A 16051-nucleotide genomic window follows, 5' to 3' on the forward strand; every position below is an offset into this window, starting at 1 on the left:
AACCTTAATCAAATTGCCGCTCAAAATCGTGTTGGCTGGAGCACGCGAGCTACTGTTTTTAAGTGATTGGGTAAATAATGGAGGCGCCTGGTGTCGCGTGAAACTTATCTGCAGGGACGATGGTTTTATGTTATTCAATTTTTCATGTAATACAAATTTTCATGCAATTTGCCAATTACGAATAATATTCTCTCTACAGGTTTGTTAAACTCAAATCAATTAATTTCGCAGAGTTGATGTTATTGTGATATTTTATCGTGATCTTTAAACATTGTTTTTACAAAAACAGTCCATTTTTCCACTCTACATGTTTAAATTTTTTCAATTTAATTTTATTTGTATCCGCTTTACGCTTGGCAAAGAAACTGCCTTTTACAGAAAGGCTATTTCGTGCGACAATAAACGTTTGGTTTAGCCGTCGGTGTCGCCATTAGTGCTACCGGTGATTAGTTTTAATCTTCCACCGTATGCACACCATATTCCATTAGTTACACATTCATTTTCGTTACCGATCGACCGTTAAAACTAACATTCACTTACATTATGCTCGACGGGGCGAAGGCATGGGATGTGTTGCTCAACTTCCGGTTATTGCTCGAATCCATTTTCAAATTAAAATACAGTCCATGTGACTGTATTTCTGAACGCGTGTGTGTTTGTGTTGACTGTCGCTGTTACAGTTTCATCGGTGGTCCATTTTGAATAGTGTGGAGCAAAAAGTTTTTCCATCCCAAAAAATGCTCCATTTCGACGGCGTTCTTTTCCTGCTTTGGAAAGTATAAAAATGCTGTTCCCACATGTGAGTCCTTGCTGGATCGAAGGACTTTTTTCTGGCAAGTAAAACTTCGACGTTCGGAGCATAGGGAAAAATTATCAGATATGCCAGCGCTGGTCCAGAAGTCCATTTGGTCGGCACTCGTTAAATATACATGTTTCCTCGTTTGGGCGAAGTGAGCAAAAATCGAAAACTACTTTTGATGAAGAAAACATCCTCGGTCCAGTGGAAAGCAGCATCATTGGGGAAGGTGCGAGACGGTGATCCCGGAGGGGTTGGTAGAACTTCAAACGAGACTCACCCGCCCCATAAAAGACACACCCTCCGCGCTTTGGCAAACCTTTGCACGTTGGCGCATAAAACCGGTCTAGACTGGTTTTATGTGTTGCTGGGCGGGCTTTCGTGTCTTCCATTTTCTTCCCGCTGCCCGGTAACTTTTTTTCTTCCCCCGACGTGACAGTTCGTAATGTAATTTTCCACTGTCATGTAATGAAAATCAGAAGTTGTTTGTGCCACTCTTTTCCACGGTCGCTGCTTCGTTCGGTCCGTTCTTGTTTTCTTGATTAAAGTACCTTTCGGCGCTTCAGCTCTCCGTTCGCTTCCGGGAATCATCATCATCCCTTTAGATGGCATTTATTTTTGTTGGCAAATCTCGAGCATCCGTTTTGGGCGCTCACTCGACGTGCACCCGTCATCCGCCCGGTCGAAAAAGCACTCGTCTACTCTAGAGGACACTTGACAAACTGTCAAAATGTTGTCTGCTGTGTCCTGTTTTGCGTATCCATGCGTCCCGTTTCGGCCCGTGCTCGAGCGACTCCCCGGATGCTTTGGCATTGTTGTTCCTTCAAGACGACCTTCCTTTCTGGGGGAAACTTATTACCTAAGTACTTAATAATCCGCTGCTCTCGGGAGCGGTGTTTTCCAAGAAAAACTTATGCCACAGAGGCGCCAAGTTGGGTTTTAAGCTTCCACTCAAGCGGCCCGGTGTAAGCACCGGCCAAACTTGCTCTTGGCCCGCAACTGATGTCAAGACGGGAGAGATGAATGGGTGTGATGATTATGAAGAAAATGTTTCCCTAGCTGTTTTTGTGAGCACTTTGAACGTTTGGCTAAAGTGTGAAGTGCTTACCATTCCTGAACATTTGCAAAGGAGCGTTAGTGTCTGTCGCCTTTCGGCACACTTGTTCCGAATAATAAAATTGTCTTACAGCATGCAATTGGGGAGCGTTAATTTTAAATAATATTTTTTGTAACCCTGTCGCTCCAGAAACTTTTTGGTCCATTGTCATGGTTTCGGAGTGGCATTTTCCGGTGAAAAATGAAATGATGTTTTTAATTTACTTTCTTTTAACTTGCATGAACATACATAAAATTCATGGAGACTTATTTAATTTGTTTTTTTTATTTTGATTCTAATAAGAACTAGATTTTTTTTGCTATTTATTAAAATATGTTGCTAATAACATAATGTCTCTCCAAATGGTTTCAGTAAAGCAACAAAAATATCCCAAAAAGCATATGCCAACAATGTAAACATTGCTTGTCCTTGAACGGAAAATTAAATCCACCACATCAATTATTCATCGGATCAATCTTTATTAATACGCACTTTTTGACACGTGATTTGCGCGTCGAACAAGACAGCACCGTGATTGGCTTTGGCACGTGAACCGTAACCGACTTCTCCATCCCCCAATCCTCCTACTCCAATCTTTTGCCAGTTCTTATCCCTGTTTCCAATTTAAGCCAAATACAGTGTACGATTTTCGTTCGTCTCGGGCATGCGGCGGCCTTTTTCCCCCGAGCCTGCGAATAAGGCGAATCGATACGAATTCGTCCGTGGGGAATTTCGTGGAGCCCATTTTCTGCGATGTTTCGCACGCGTCGGGTTTCGCCGTGACGGATAGGTTCGACGGCTCAAATTCAATTCCATCCTTTGCCGGTGGAAGACAAAAGTTTCCGGGCTCACTGCTCCAGTCTGTTGCTTTTCCTTTTTTGATTTCCCGTTCTACCTGCACCTGCGAGATAGACCATCCCATTCCTAAGGGAGGCAGATCTTAAGCCCGGCCAAATGCACTGTGAAGGTATGTTGTTCGCTGCCCGTGAGAATGCGGGGTGAAATATATTTCCAATCCAAATAAACCACTCCATGTTTTCCCATTTTGGGTAACTTTCACTGGGACCGGTACTCCCGCGAGAATCGATCACTCAATTGAATTGATTTTGGGTTGCTCGTTGCATGCAAGGGGAATCACGGCCACTCCAGATATATATGTGTGTGTATGTGTATGTCTTCGTTTGTGGCGGTATTCCCGCAATAGTTGTACATAATCTAATCAGTAAAATGTTGCCCTTCTGCTTTTCGCTTCCAATCAAAATGGAAAAACTATGAGAATCAGGCGAAACCGTAGCGCACATTCTTATGCTTGATCAATGATAAATTGAAAAAAAGGTAACAATGTCTTTGTCTGTGGATGTGTGGAATGTGGATTGAAGATATACAGAACAATGGAAAAGATAAGATAGTTAACATTCATGCATCGGTCTTTGGTTTCCGGCTATTTTTGAATTGCTTTACAGCATGAGGCATTCAGACGATACACTTTGATAATGTTATTCATTTCACGCAAATATTATAAATTGGGACACAATTTAATAACCAGTCGAATAAATTATCTTTTGACTAGCATTTTATGTTTTTGTTTTATTTGAAATCATTTTTATGTATCTTTATATCTGGCTGTTTTTGTCCTTTCGTGGCGAAAAACGCTGAGAAAAAGCAAAAACAAATTATGCTTCCCTGCACTCAGACCGTAACCTTCATAACGATGTGTTCATCAAGTCTGCTCGTAACATGCCCGTTACACATTCAAGGATAATAACAAACCATCGTTAGTTCACAGAAAATCGTCTTTGTACTACCTCCCTCCCCAATGGCCACTTTTACCCTCTGATATCGTCACGAAAGTCTCTCGAGACTGTGGCAAACCGCCAAGCCTCATCATCGCCAACAGGACCAACGACGTCAGGGCATGCTTATGAGTTACAATAATATAAATTTTAATTTCCCACAAATTATCCGATCAGCCCAGGAACAACACACACCCTACGGCTGGGCGAAAGCTCGTTCGTTCTCGGTGCCTTTCCCATCGATAGCGTCGCCAACGGCAACAACAGGGTCGTTAAGATTGTAACGAATGATATCGGAACGGTCCTCGAACGGGGGTCGATTAAGGGAGCGACCATGTCGCCTTACGTCCACGAAGTACCAAAGTGACCTCGCCCTATGGCATCGCTTCGCGGAATCTATGTGATACCGATCGATTTTCATGTAAGCCCGGCGAGGTTCTAGCGACTCGATAGCCTTTCCCCCTTGGTCTTGTGTGAAGTATTTCCATTTCCTTGTGCGTTGTTATATGTAAACATTGAAACATTATACAGCGCACTGGACGTTGCTTGATCGTTACGAATGTTTCATCGTAATCATTTGCCGTTAGCGTGACGCAATTATGATCGACACGACCAGTTTTCATCGATATGCATGCAAATGAGATTGTTCTATCGTTTTATACATTGTTTATTATCGTTTTTTTATTTTAAAAACCTTGCACAACAAGAAACTTAATTTCCAAGGTTTCCACTAAATATCTGGTTTCAAGCAATCAAGAAATATTAGTTGTAATACAAAAATGCGAAACTTTTTCGATAAGATCTTCCTCTACACAACTTGTTATTTACACCACATTTCTTTTCACATTGTAATCCAAACCCAACATTTCACTACCAAACTTTGCACACTCCTTTATTTATTAAGGCAGATGAAAGGCAAATAAACATCTTTATTGCTGTGCGACATAAAATAAAATGTTTCGTAACCACTGGGTTGAAAGTGGAGCAAACGCTAGCAAAATCAAATAAACCACCGCTACACGGTTGCTACAATGGTAAACTTTTTGCAAAACAACTTTGATACACAAACTGTAGCAAAAAACAACATTCAAACTCTATTCGGATGCAAAAACTGTACAGCTGCTACCGACGAGAGCAGTATAGGAATTGTGCACTGAAGAAACAATCGTACATCGGGCTACTTTACGAGCCGCATCTTTTTCGCGAGAAGCAGCAACGATGCTGCAGCAGTGGAAAATTAAAACCGGCGCCGCTTTATCCGGGGGCGCTTTCGAGCGTGCGTTCGGGTATCCGGAACTAGGCGACGGAAGCTCTGCAGTGGATTGAACAGCAGTGAGAAGACAATGTAAGGCATCTTAATAAATATCAGAATGTGTGTTTTGAATTTGTTTAGACTGATTCATACGAAACAACATTGTTGCTGAATTTTATTTTATATTAAAGACGGGGAGTGTTTTGAAAAATTATCGCACTTGATTGAACAAGCTTTGAAAATGGTATTTTTGTTCAGACGTGATCCTGAGCAGTTTTGTTCTGTGTATTTGAATTTGTGTGTTTTGAATTTGTTTAGACTGATTCATACGAAACAACATTGTTGCTGTATTTTATTTTATATTAAAGACGGGGAGTGTTTTGAAAAATTATCGCACTTGATTGAACAAGCTTTGAAAATGATATTTTTGTTCAGACGTGATCCTGAGCAGTTTTGTTCTGTGTATTTGTTTACCACTAGAATACATTGCTCTTGTCCGAAAGCTTTTTAGCGCTATTTATTACCACTCTTTTTAAAATGTCGACATTTTTGAAGATTTTTCAAATCCGTAAACGGCGTTTTAAATTTATGGCGGCATTTTTCATTTTAAAAATATGAAATTAATTTTTAAATGTGCCTTAATGCATTTGCTTTCTGGCGCACACTTTTTCTGAATTTACATTTTACATTTGAAAAATACTAAAGTAAAAGACAACTCAAATTCGATCTTTTTTGCTTCACACCGAGCTAGCGGAATGAAGAAGAGGAGGAATGAAAACCCAAAAAACCCAAAAGATCTACGAGTCAACAAACATTCTAAAACTCAACCGTTTACGGATTTGGAAAATCTTCACAGATGACGAAGTAGCTGAATTGGACGAGCAGAAAAATCTGAAAGTTTTTACCTTGAATTATAAGAAAAGCCTTGGTTTTTTTTTTTTTGAAAATATGTTAAGCCAAAACGGCTTAAGGCTGAGGCATTAAAATAAAAAAATGTGCAGCGGTTTCAATTACCGCTGTTTTGGATTTTAATGTTAAAATTATGTCAAAGTAAAACTGCCAACCTGGCATATTGTAAAAATTATGTTTAACATGGGTTTTGATTTTTTTTTGTGTTTACTAATAATCACATCCATGTAATTCTCATATTGATTATTTTTCTAAATCACAATAATTCCGCTTCGTATGTTCTACAAACTTTTCTATCCTTACCATCACTTCTGTAGTATCCTTCCTAGCCTACAGCATTCGTTGCCCGATCTTCTTCGCTTGCTAATAAAACAACTCTTTTATTGCCAAGGTTCGCTGCTTGTTATGCATACACCGTCAGCACAAACCCGTCCTGTGCAGTTAGTGCAGTTTCATTTCGCATTTTCTTCCACTGTACGAAAATTGTGTCAAACGTGCGCCGCTTATCCCGCTTCGCCGAAGGCAAACTCAGCCAACCATCCAGGCTCTCCCACAGGAGATGACGTGGTTCGCGGATACAACGACGACACTTTTCACTGGCGCACCGCATTGTTACATTCTCCCCATTCGAGCGATGCGTTCGTGAATGCAAACCGGACTACAAAGCGTGCATCAGGGCCTGAGAGTGGTGGTGAATTACGATAGCAAAAAGTCCACACTGCTTCCCATGGGAGCACGTAAGGGGGAGTTGGCTCTCGAGGGAAAGCACTTCCGGATGGGTTTCCGTCGATGGTTGTTGGTTTTTTTTACGTTTTGTGCATTTGAGTGCATTGAAATGTTCCAGCAATTCCGGCGTTGGTTGGGGATGGTTCTGTTGGAAAGTCGTTGTCCTTTCGCGTATGGCGCCACTACGTGGGTGGGTAAGGAAAATGGAAAGTGCGACCCTGTGGCGCGTAGTTTCGCGATACCGTGGAGGCAAGTAGAGTCCTCTAAAATACGACTACAACAATGTCGCATGGAACAGTGAATCGAGATGAATAAAATAAAGGAATTAAGCCAACACTACCGGAACAACTTGACTTCGAAACAGGGTGAATAACATGAAAACCCGGAAGCTCACACTAGTGACCCATTTTTCTCATTGACCGGAATTTTCTCCACGTCACGTTGCTCTCGGTAAGGAATTAGCCATGCAAATGAGGTTTGCAGACACGGCTGTTCGCGATATTTCCCAGGGAAAGCGTCCAAATGGCGCGTTCAAAAATTAAATAAATCATAACCACGTCGGCTCAACACTGTTTCGCGCGTTGAAACTTTGTAGTATCGCCTTATTAGAGCACATCATAAACTGAAACACTTCCTACGGGCGCCCTGGAAACTGGGTAACTGTGCGAGACCGTAGCATCGTTCGTTGTTGCGAGACACGGTAATGTTCTATTCCATCATAAGAAAGAAAATATTCCCCCATTACGTAACCAGACACGGCCACGAAGGAAAGTGGATTCAAAATTCGTTTCTTTTGGGAGGGTTCGCAAAATGTTACCACTCAAAAACCCTACCGTCCTTCCTACCTTCCCCCTCCCCTAGAGCGAAACCCGGGCCGGCCTGACTGAAACAATTTGTATGAATAAATCATGCTCATTTCCGTTTATGAACCTTAAACTACGCTTCGTACCGTTTGGGTAGGAAAACCTCCCACCGACCGAAAGTGCACACCATTATTGTGTGTTTTAGAAGGGAATTCTATGTCCCATGTTTGGCCACATCCCGCACATTCCCTTCGCTACTCCACCGAGCCGTGTGTGAGCTTTCTTTTTTGTTTCTGATTCGGTGCTTTTTGACTCGCTGGTTCAACGGAAGGCATGCTGTTCTTCCGTTGTGTTAGTTAAAAGGATTCTCGTAAAATGGGTTGATCAGCGTTAGACGAATGCTTTATGTGCTTTCGGAGAAAACTTTTCTCCTCCGTTAAGCTACCAACGAGGAGTCTTATTTTTACATTTCTTTTTCCAAGGTTGCTTGCGAAAAGTTTCTTCACTTTCATCCATAAGCACATTGTTTTTGTATTTCTTACCATGTTTTCACGCCTTCTGCACAGCCAAACCCTAAATCTATGCTGATCAAATAAGAAAAAGCATGTAATGAGATCTTTCGCAAGCTTTTGCACCGCCTTACACCGATTTTCTCTTCCTAAAGACCATCGCAGGAAGCTAAAGTTTCAGCTTTCCCGTTCTATTATGCATGCAATTACTGTTTTGCATTGTGCCTGAATTATTGTTATGCTCGTCGTTATGCATGTTTTATTAAACAATCGCTTCCGCAAATACACGTACCTGAGACCAATTGATCTCTAATTATCTCGCGTTACTTCTCCTACGCACAGTAACACGAGAACGATAAATTTTTGAGTGTATTTATTAGTTCGTGGTTGTTTTTTTTTTAATTTAAGTTTAAATATACATTCAAATATAATTTTTAATTCAAACAACCGCTACCAAAGTTTTTCGTGTGGCCAACAAATGCTACCTACAATTTTTCGAAATTACTCCATTTAGGGGTTTTGCCTGGGAAACCCACAAATACAACCTGGTGATTCGTTTACTTTGGTAAAAAAGGCCACTCTCTCGCTGATAAAAGTATAATGTTAGGTTTCCACGTGGGACTCCATATTTTGTACGGCAAATTTGGCTTCGGCTCGTTCGTACCGCAAGATGCGTCACGGGTGCTACTACCGACCATTATGCGCCACCGGGTGCACCATACCTTAGGGAAAACCGCACGCGATGGAATCGCCAACCGAAACCCCCTCCTGGGGGAGGGGAACGAGTAACTTCCAAAAGGGAAACGTCAAACGTGCATATCGTCGGTGTGTCATACCTTGCGCGGCCCAGGACGCGTCGACGACACGGAATTCGCCCTTCGTTAGGCAACGCAACCAACCGAAAACATGTCGTTTTTCGCCTCATCCACTCAACCCCGCCAGCAGCGGGCTCGAGACCTGGCAACTGATAGAGATTTTGCGTTATTTATTCTTATTTTTTTTTGGGTTTTAGGCCTAAGGTCAAAGGTTGGCGAAAATGTTGGATGGCGAAATTTTCCGCAATTTCTCAACCATTTTCCGCAATATGTTGGGTCTACCACGAAGTGGCTTGTGTGTTGTGAAAAGTTGTGAGCCGCAAAATAAAAACTCCAAGAATGGGGTCGAAGTAGACGAATCGTGGTCTGCTTTAAGCGATGGCTAGAAAACAGAACTCTCCCACACCCTCCCGTGTCCGTTTTATCCCCCCACTTTGAGGTGGTCATTCGGGTTTTTTCTTCGTTACGCTAACGTTGGGCGCAGATGGGTCGCTAGGAAATTTGGTAGGACGAGAATATAACGCTGGTCCTCGTATCCCTCCATTGAATGATTCAGAAGAGGGGTTGGAGTCGGCGCGTCTGTCGCGCCATTGAGAATGACGTGTGAAGATGATAGTCAGCCCATGCAACAGAGGGAACAAAAACCCACCAGCGAGCCTTCTTCTTGCCTTTGGTACACAAAAAAAAACCACAAAACTGCTCCAATCTTTAACCAACCATGGTCAATGTCCTTCTGCAGCGTGCCATCCTGGTGGAATGCTTCCGAACCGAGCGACATTCCCTGGTTGATTTTCATTTTCGTTTCATTCGCCCCAGCGGTACAGAAAAAGATCATTTCGAATGACCATTATTTTTTACAGCACCTTGCTGAAAGGAAAAAGAAAATTTGGAGGGTTGGCCGAGGGACGCGGTTGGAATGGACGGGGACCACGACCTTCGAAACGACGTCGACTGGTCGCAAGGGAACGTCATCTGCGACCGAAAAATGGGCAGAACCCAGCGTCATTAGGGAAAACGATTGATGGGCTTGTGAGAGAACGAAACCTTGACGCAAAAAATCTCAATCGAGCGGTTTTGAACCTTTAAATCATTGCTGTTATTTGAGTTTTGTTGTTTTACCCTAAAAATCCTTTAACATGATAAATAAAGTTTTTTAAAAATTTACAATTTTTCTTATTTATGTTTAAACATTTATTTTATATACTTTCTATAAAATAATAAGAAAGCTCTGCGATGCACTATAATGTTATTGTCCTTTTTCACCCAAACCTTCCGAAGAGAGATACATTCTTATGGCGATGCCATTTAATGTTTATTTAATTTTAACGATGCCATTCGGAAATCTCCTCATGCGGGATCTTTTCCGGTCGTCCAGTCCAACTTATTTACGAAGATACAGCACCTTTTTCGTATCCGTCCCCATTAAAGAAAAAGTGCCTTTTTTGTTTTGTTTTTACTTTCCAATTCCCGTTTCACCTTATCTCCGCTTTTTCAAAAGGTATTCAGTGGACAAGAAAATAATGGAAAAAATCCTCCCGAAAACGAGCCTGCTGTGGAACAGATGCTCCTTATAGTGTTCCAAATGTTGTTCCATGAATGTTTTCTCTGATCCGGCTGAAAATCGGGCGAAAAAAAACCTTGCGTCATAAGGAAGCTGAGATGGAAAATGGAAGCAAAAAAGAGACACAGCCACTTTGCTTTATGGCAATCATTTGAAGGCACATTTTCACTCCACTAAGTGCTAAGTGGCAAGGTTTTTATTTTGAATACCATATCGAGCAGTTTGCGTTGCTGTTATCGCCCGGAATGGCTAATTTCTGCTCACAATAAAAACGTGTCTATTGAAATTATCCATTTCCTGTATCTCCATGAAAATGGTATTTTATTGAGGCAAAAACAAAGCCGAAAGTAGGTCAATCGGCCCTTTTGCCTGGTGGAGCTAATAACTTCTCGTCACGACAGTGGTCAGACCTGCCAACGTTTATCAGATCGTAAGGAATGGTCCCGCAAGAAAAGTAAATTATCCGATGTACTAGCATACGTTACGTTTATTGTAATTTTCATTGCTCTCCTGACTGGCTAATTTCCCGTCATGCGTTGAAGCTTAACAATAGAGGAAAACTTTTTTCACTTGGTCCATTTCTTGTGCGTATCACAAAATACTCCTTCTTCCACTTTATTTTGCCAAAGTTGATTCATCTTTTCAAAAGTATCGTTCCGCAACGTTCTACTTTTAATGAGCGAGGCGTAAATTATTCTCCACCACTTCCATCACAGATGGCGTCTTCTTATCGAACGATCGATCTGCGTTGATTGGTTTCCTTTGCCATGCCATGTTTCCCCTTCAGTCCGTCACGCACGGGATAAATGCGAAAGCGTAAAATGAAATCATCAATAAATTGATCCAATGCATGGCAAATGGACGACAAATTATTGCTGTCCAAGTTTCCTGAAAGCCGAGATAATACTCAATGAAGCGTTCTCTTCATCCTCTTCGCCGATCGCTCCATTAACCATAAACATATTCCACTTTTCACTGGACGGAAGAAAATTGCATAAGAAAAGGGAAAGAAAGTGGGAAGAACGCAGAGAAGTGCGGAGGCGGCAGTCGGCGGAAACATTAAAAATTAATCAATATTCCACGGTAATGGAAATTTATTGAGCTTGGATTCGCAAACAGTCGGACCTGAGAGAATACCGCGGGTTCCCCGGGATGGTTTAAACTAAATGGGCAGTGAAATTGATTTGCCGGTCGGTTGTTTGAAAGTATTGCGTGGTGCGTGTGAGTGTACCATGTTTTTATGCCGCGCCGCGTAAAATATGCTTCCATAATCCAACCACACCCCTCCCCCTGCTCCTTCACTCCGGTGATTAATGGGCTGATGCTGGTTCGTTTATGTTACGCGGTTTAGATCATCGACGTGCATCGATTGTGGTTAGCTCAATACTCCGCGGTGGTATCTTTCGATATCATCCACATCGATTAATTTCACACTTAATCGAGTTTCCAAATGGTTGTGCAAGACCATTTTAATTTTTTTCAATTAAACAACTTTATCTGGTTTTATTACAACAAATCTAAGAAAGTATTCATTTACATCAATTAAGTTCTGTTGTGAGTAAGCTATAACATATTTATTATTCATATCCACATTTAATTGGAAATAGATGTTGATACAATGCTATACGGGATTTCAAAAATTCTAAATCTTGGTTTTGAGATGGAATACGTTTCAATAAACATTTTCTTAAGATAAAGACGGTGACAAAACATTTTCTCCGGGACAGAGAGAGCGAGAGGGATGAAGAGAGACAAAAAATGGAAAAGCTACTGTTGAAAGCTCCTAGCGTCAGATTGAATTTCCATCTTCATCAGCATCGTCGTCGTGGATATCATAATCCGGTGTATCGGCGGGAAGCAAAAATGTCCTCCGAGCAAACGCTCGCAGAAATTCACTTCCGGCGACAGCGGGAATTAAATTTAGCTCCCTTGTGTGCCACCTACCCGCTGTCTTGGAAATGAAACGACAGACACAGGATCATGCAGTAATCCTAGGGTATAGCAGTAGCAAATGCAATCGACGCTGGAAAGTACTCTTGTATTTCGGTGAGATTGTGGAGAAGGGGCTGTAAAATGTTATTATAATACAGCTACCGTCTAACAGAGATTCCGGACCACTAGCATCCACGAAATCCATTCCCGTCGGTAGTTGATAATGCAAACAAATTAAGTTGAGTGAATTTTCTTACCGGATTGTATGGCAAATATTTACTCTGCTGCTTCGGAGTAGTTTCGGAAAGCTCGATGCAAATTCTCACCGTTATCGAGCTGCTGCTCAGCGAAACCTATCGGTTTCCTTTGAACAAACTTTGCGTTGATGATGATAAACTTCACAGTTTCCGATGAGCTGTACCCGCAACAAGAGTGTGTAATCAGCAGGAGCTCTCTATGGAAGCTAAACTTGTCCGTCTTGCGTTGAACACTGTTTACCTTTGAATAGTTACAGCAGTAAGTTCGGTGTAAATAAGACGAAACTTATCCACTTTTCCCATGCGGGCACAAGGATGACTTTCACCCACTCCAACCCGAAGATGGCTTTTTGATGACGCGAAACAGTTTTGGAAATTGTTTGGTAATGGCCGAAGAATCCAAAAGATGTTATTTTGTCATGGAGAAATATTGTTTATTAAAACTAGTGACATATCAACGATTGCTAACATTAAACAATAAATAATTTTCATTTAAAAAATACATATTCCACTACAGATTGAAAGCAGATAATTTTATTTTGTTGTGTTTGCTTCTCTTTATTCGCTTGCAGATTGGAACAGAGTAGGCGATCACGAGCGAGTCCATCGGCAGCTTTCGGTTTCGTCCGACAGCAAACTGCTCGACGACGACATCCGGGAGGAAACACGTGTGATAATGCGACCTAAGAAGCCACCCCGACCCAAGTCCGAAGTGTTCCTGAACAAACACGACCCGCACCCAAGACGGAAACGGTTTAGTGCATTCGGGGTAAGTTTCCATCTGAAATACAGTATGTTCTGCATATCGTGGTATGGAAAAAGAAATATCCACCAAAGACAATCCTTTTTTGGGTGGCAACATAAACGATGTCAAAATATTCTCGTAGTCTAACAGGGCAAAAAAGCAACATGGACATTTTGTGTAGGCTTAAAAATGATGTATGAACATTCTAAGCTTATCTGTCACGATTCTTCATTCGCTTTGCGACAATCTGCTAAACGTTGCAGAGACACTTTCGTTATTAATGATTTTCTCATTCACACTCTCAAAATTTGTATAGTGATTGTACCGATAGGATAAATAAAAACGAAACACTGGTTAAACATTCAACCAAAAGTCCAGATAAAAAGGGGGGATTGGTATGTAACAACGGTTGCGTCAGTACTACACCCTGGTTTTGACATGTTCCAAAGCTGTGCACCATCAATTTTACTAAACATTCACATTTATCTCTCTTGCTGTCTATGAATATATTATATTACAAGAAAAATAATGTTCTCATGTTTCAAAAGCAAAATGGTTCCGTTTCGATGCAGAAAAGACCGTTTGATTTGCGGGTTTAAATCGCCCCATCTTTCTTGCTCCTCAAATAGAAAAGGTGGAAGCTAACCATGATGCTCATCTAACGTGGAAAGCTTAAACTATATATATAAACTGTTTGGGAATATTGAAGTAACGATTACGATTTGTTTTAATAGTTAGTTAAATTGTGTTTCCAACCATTTTTATTCTTCCAAAGATTACAAATCGCGTTTACTGAAATATTTCTTCTCTTTCTCTCATAAAATTCCTATTCATAATCCCAATACATTATTTGAAGTGGTGAGAAGAATCGCAAAGAAAACGAATGTTACTTAGAAAATGCACACCAGCATATGTGAATTGATGATGCCTTGCTTGTTGTGCTGCTAGACTATGATTTATTCTACCATCTGTTTGAAATATGAAAATGCATTTTGCTCCGCGTACTTGCACTGCGCTGCAGAGCCCCATACATCAGCCACACCTTTTCAATGAACTATGCTTACTGCAGAAGGCAACAGTAGACGGTCGAGGCAAAAGTTTTCGGACGTTCATTCAATTGCACCAAAACGTCCACAAATCATCCATTCACGGGTAAACAGCTCAATCAAGCACAATTGAATACTTCTTTTCCACTGCACCGCCAAGAGGTTCCCGATTTCGGTTCAAAGTTCAACTTCTTTTCTTACACTTTTCTTTACACTTTTGCCATTCTTCTACCTCAAGCGGTGTAAAGTTGTAACCGCTCAAGCTTTTCCAGCTCGATTTCCTACTGGCGGATGGTGAAGCAATGCTATGGGTCTTTGAACGTTTGAGGAGTTTTATCCTTTCTTCCGGGGGCGCTCTCGTGATCAGCGGGAAATGAATCGCTCGGGTAACGTTATTTGGTCGCGAAAGTTCACGTCATCAGATGTGCAACTTGTGCAAAGTTCGTTTTGGTAAAAATTGCAATCGAAGCATCAGTTTGCTAAAGTAAAAGCAAAACCCAAGTTTTTCGCCGAGAAAATTCGATGCACACGTAAAGACATTGTGATGTTTTTCCTGCTGAGCAACCATAGAAGCGTTTTCGTGGTCCATGATTTTACGAACTATTTGTGAACAAACGAATAAAGACAACATAAAACTTGCAACATATTTCTCAGTGTTCGTTGATTTTATATTCAACGATCTACTGTGTGGGTAATGCTGATATTTAAATAATGTTTTGTTTACTTATTTATTCTCGTATGATGGGCTTTGATTTAAACAATGTAATTACAGGTTTAACTGAAGCCACAACTTGACTTCTTGATACAGTGATTTTGTTTTATAATGGAGACGCCTGGTAGTTCACAGCGTATAAACGTTATGTGCCTTTTGAAAATGGGTATGAGTTTAAACATTACATGTCAATCATTCTTACATTGTGTTTACATTCATTGCGGTATTCCATCCTATAAAAGGATGTTTGAAGCGTCGTTAATAAAACATTCAGCCCGTTCCTCCCAAAGCATGAATGTTTCGTGGCGCGCTTAACAGCTAATTTGAGAAATTCATAAACTCCGAAACAACGGTGGTGAAGTGGAAATGATCCGACGGGTGGTCATGATAATGGGAAAGTTGTATCCACCTCCCCTCGGGCGCTGGGAAAACCAACCACCCGCGACCCAGACCGCGCGAATAGAAACGTATCCGCCGGGTCGGGTGCTCTCGAAGGTTACACTTGTCAAAACACAAATCCCTTGAATAACGATTATAGTGCTGCCCCGGAGGTGAACGTTATGCTCTTTTTATGCATAATTTTATGTCCGCATGAAAAGGGAACGAGGATGGAGCGAGGGCAGTCGACTCAATCTCGAATGGTAATGACTCTTCGCTGGAAATTGCCGTAGGAGCTTAAAGCACCCCGGCCACACCTAGAAGTTTCGGGAAGCAGGAAAACGGAAGCCCGGAATCATTTCCAATCAGAGCCTCTCTCGCACCCTAATGCGCGCTTCTCAACCCGTGCACGTCTGTGAGTGTCTGCACGGATCCGTAACGCTTTTGCCGGTGACCTATTTTGTGGCCCATAAGTGAGCGATTTATCCTTCTCACGGACACTTTCACACCCCCGAAACGGTCCTTGCTGTTCGCCCTTCGGTGTCACACTTCACACCTTCAACTCCGAGCTATGCCTCAGAAAGGCTCTTTGCGGTTTTCCCCGGTAATGGTTTGACGTTCAGGTTGCGGTGCGTGGCGAAGAAAATTAAATTTCACTTCCGCTGTTGATGATGATGGAACAAAGTTCCCTGGCGTGTGTGCGTCAGTGTTGTATGAGTGG

The 16051-nt window shown here is 41.6% G+C and overlaps 1 protein-coding gene across 1 annotated transcript in view; it reads left to right on the plus strand.

Moving 5' to 3' along the window:
- LOC131294545 (cyclin-dependent kinase 14) overlaps positions 1–16051 on the plus strand; it is a 123118-nt gene that overhangs the window by 90781 nt on the left and 16286 nt on the right. The window contains exon 4 of the mRNA XM_058322627.1: positions 13022–13218. Coding sequence (XP_058178610.1) covers positions 13022–13218 — 197 coding nt within the window. The remainder of the gene's footprint in view (positions 1–13021; positions 13219–16051) is intronic.

Source organism: Anopheles ziemanni, chromosome 2 (assembly GCF_943734765.1).
Source record: "Anopheles ziemanni chromosome 2, idAnoZiCoDA_A2_x.2, whole genome shotgun sequence".
NCBI classification, from domain to species: domain Eukaryota; kingdom Metazoa; phylum Arthropoda; class Insecta; order Diptera; family Culicidae; genus Anopheles; species Anopheles ziemanni.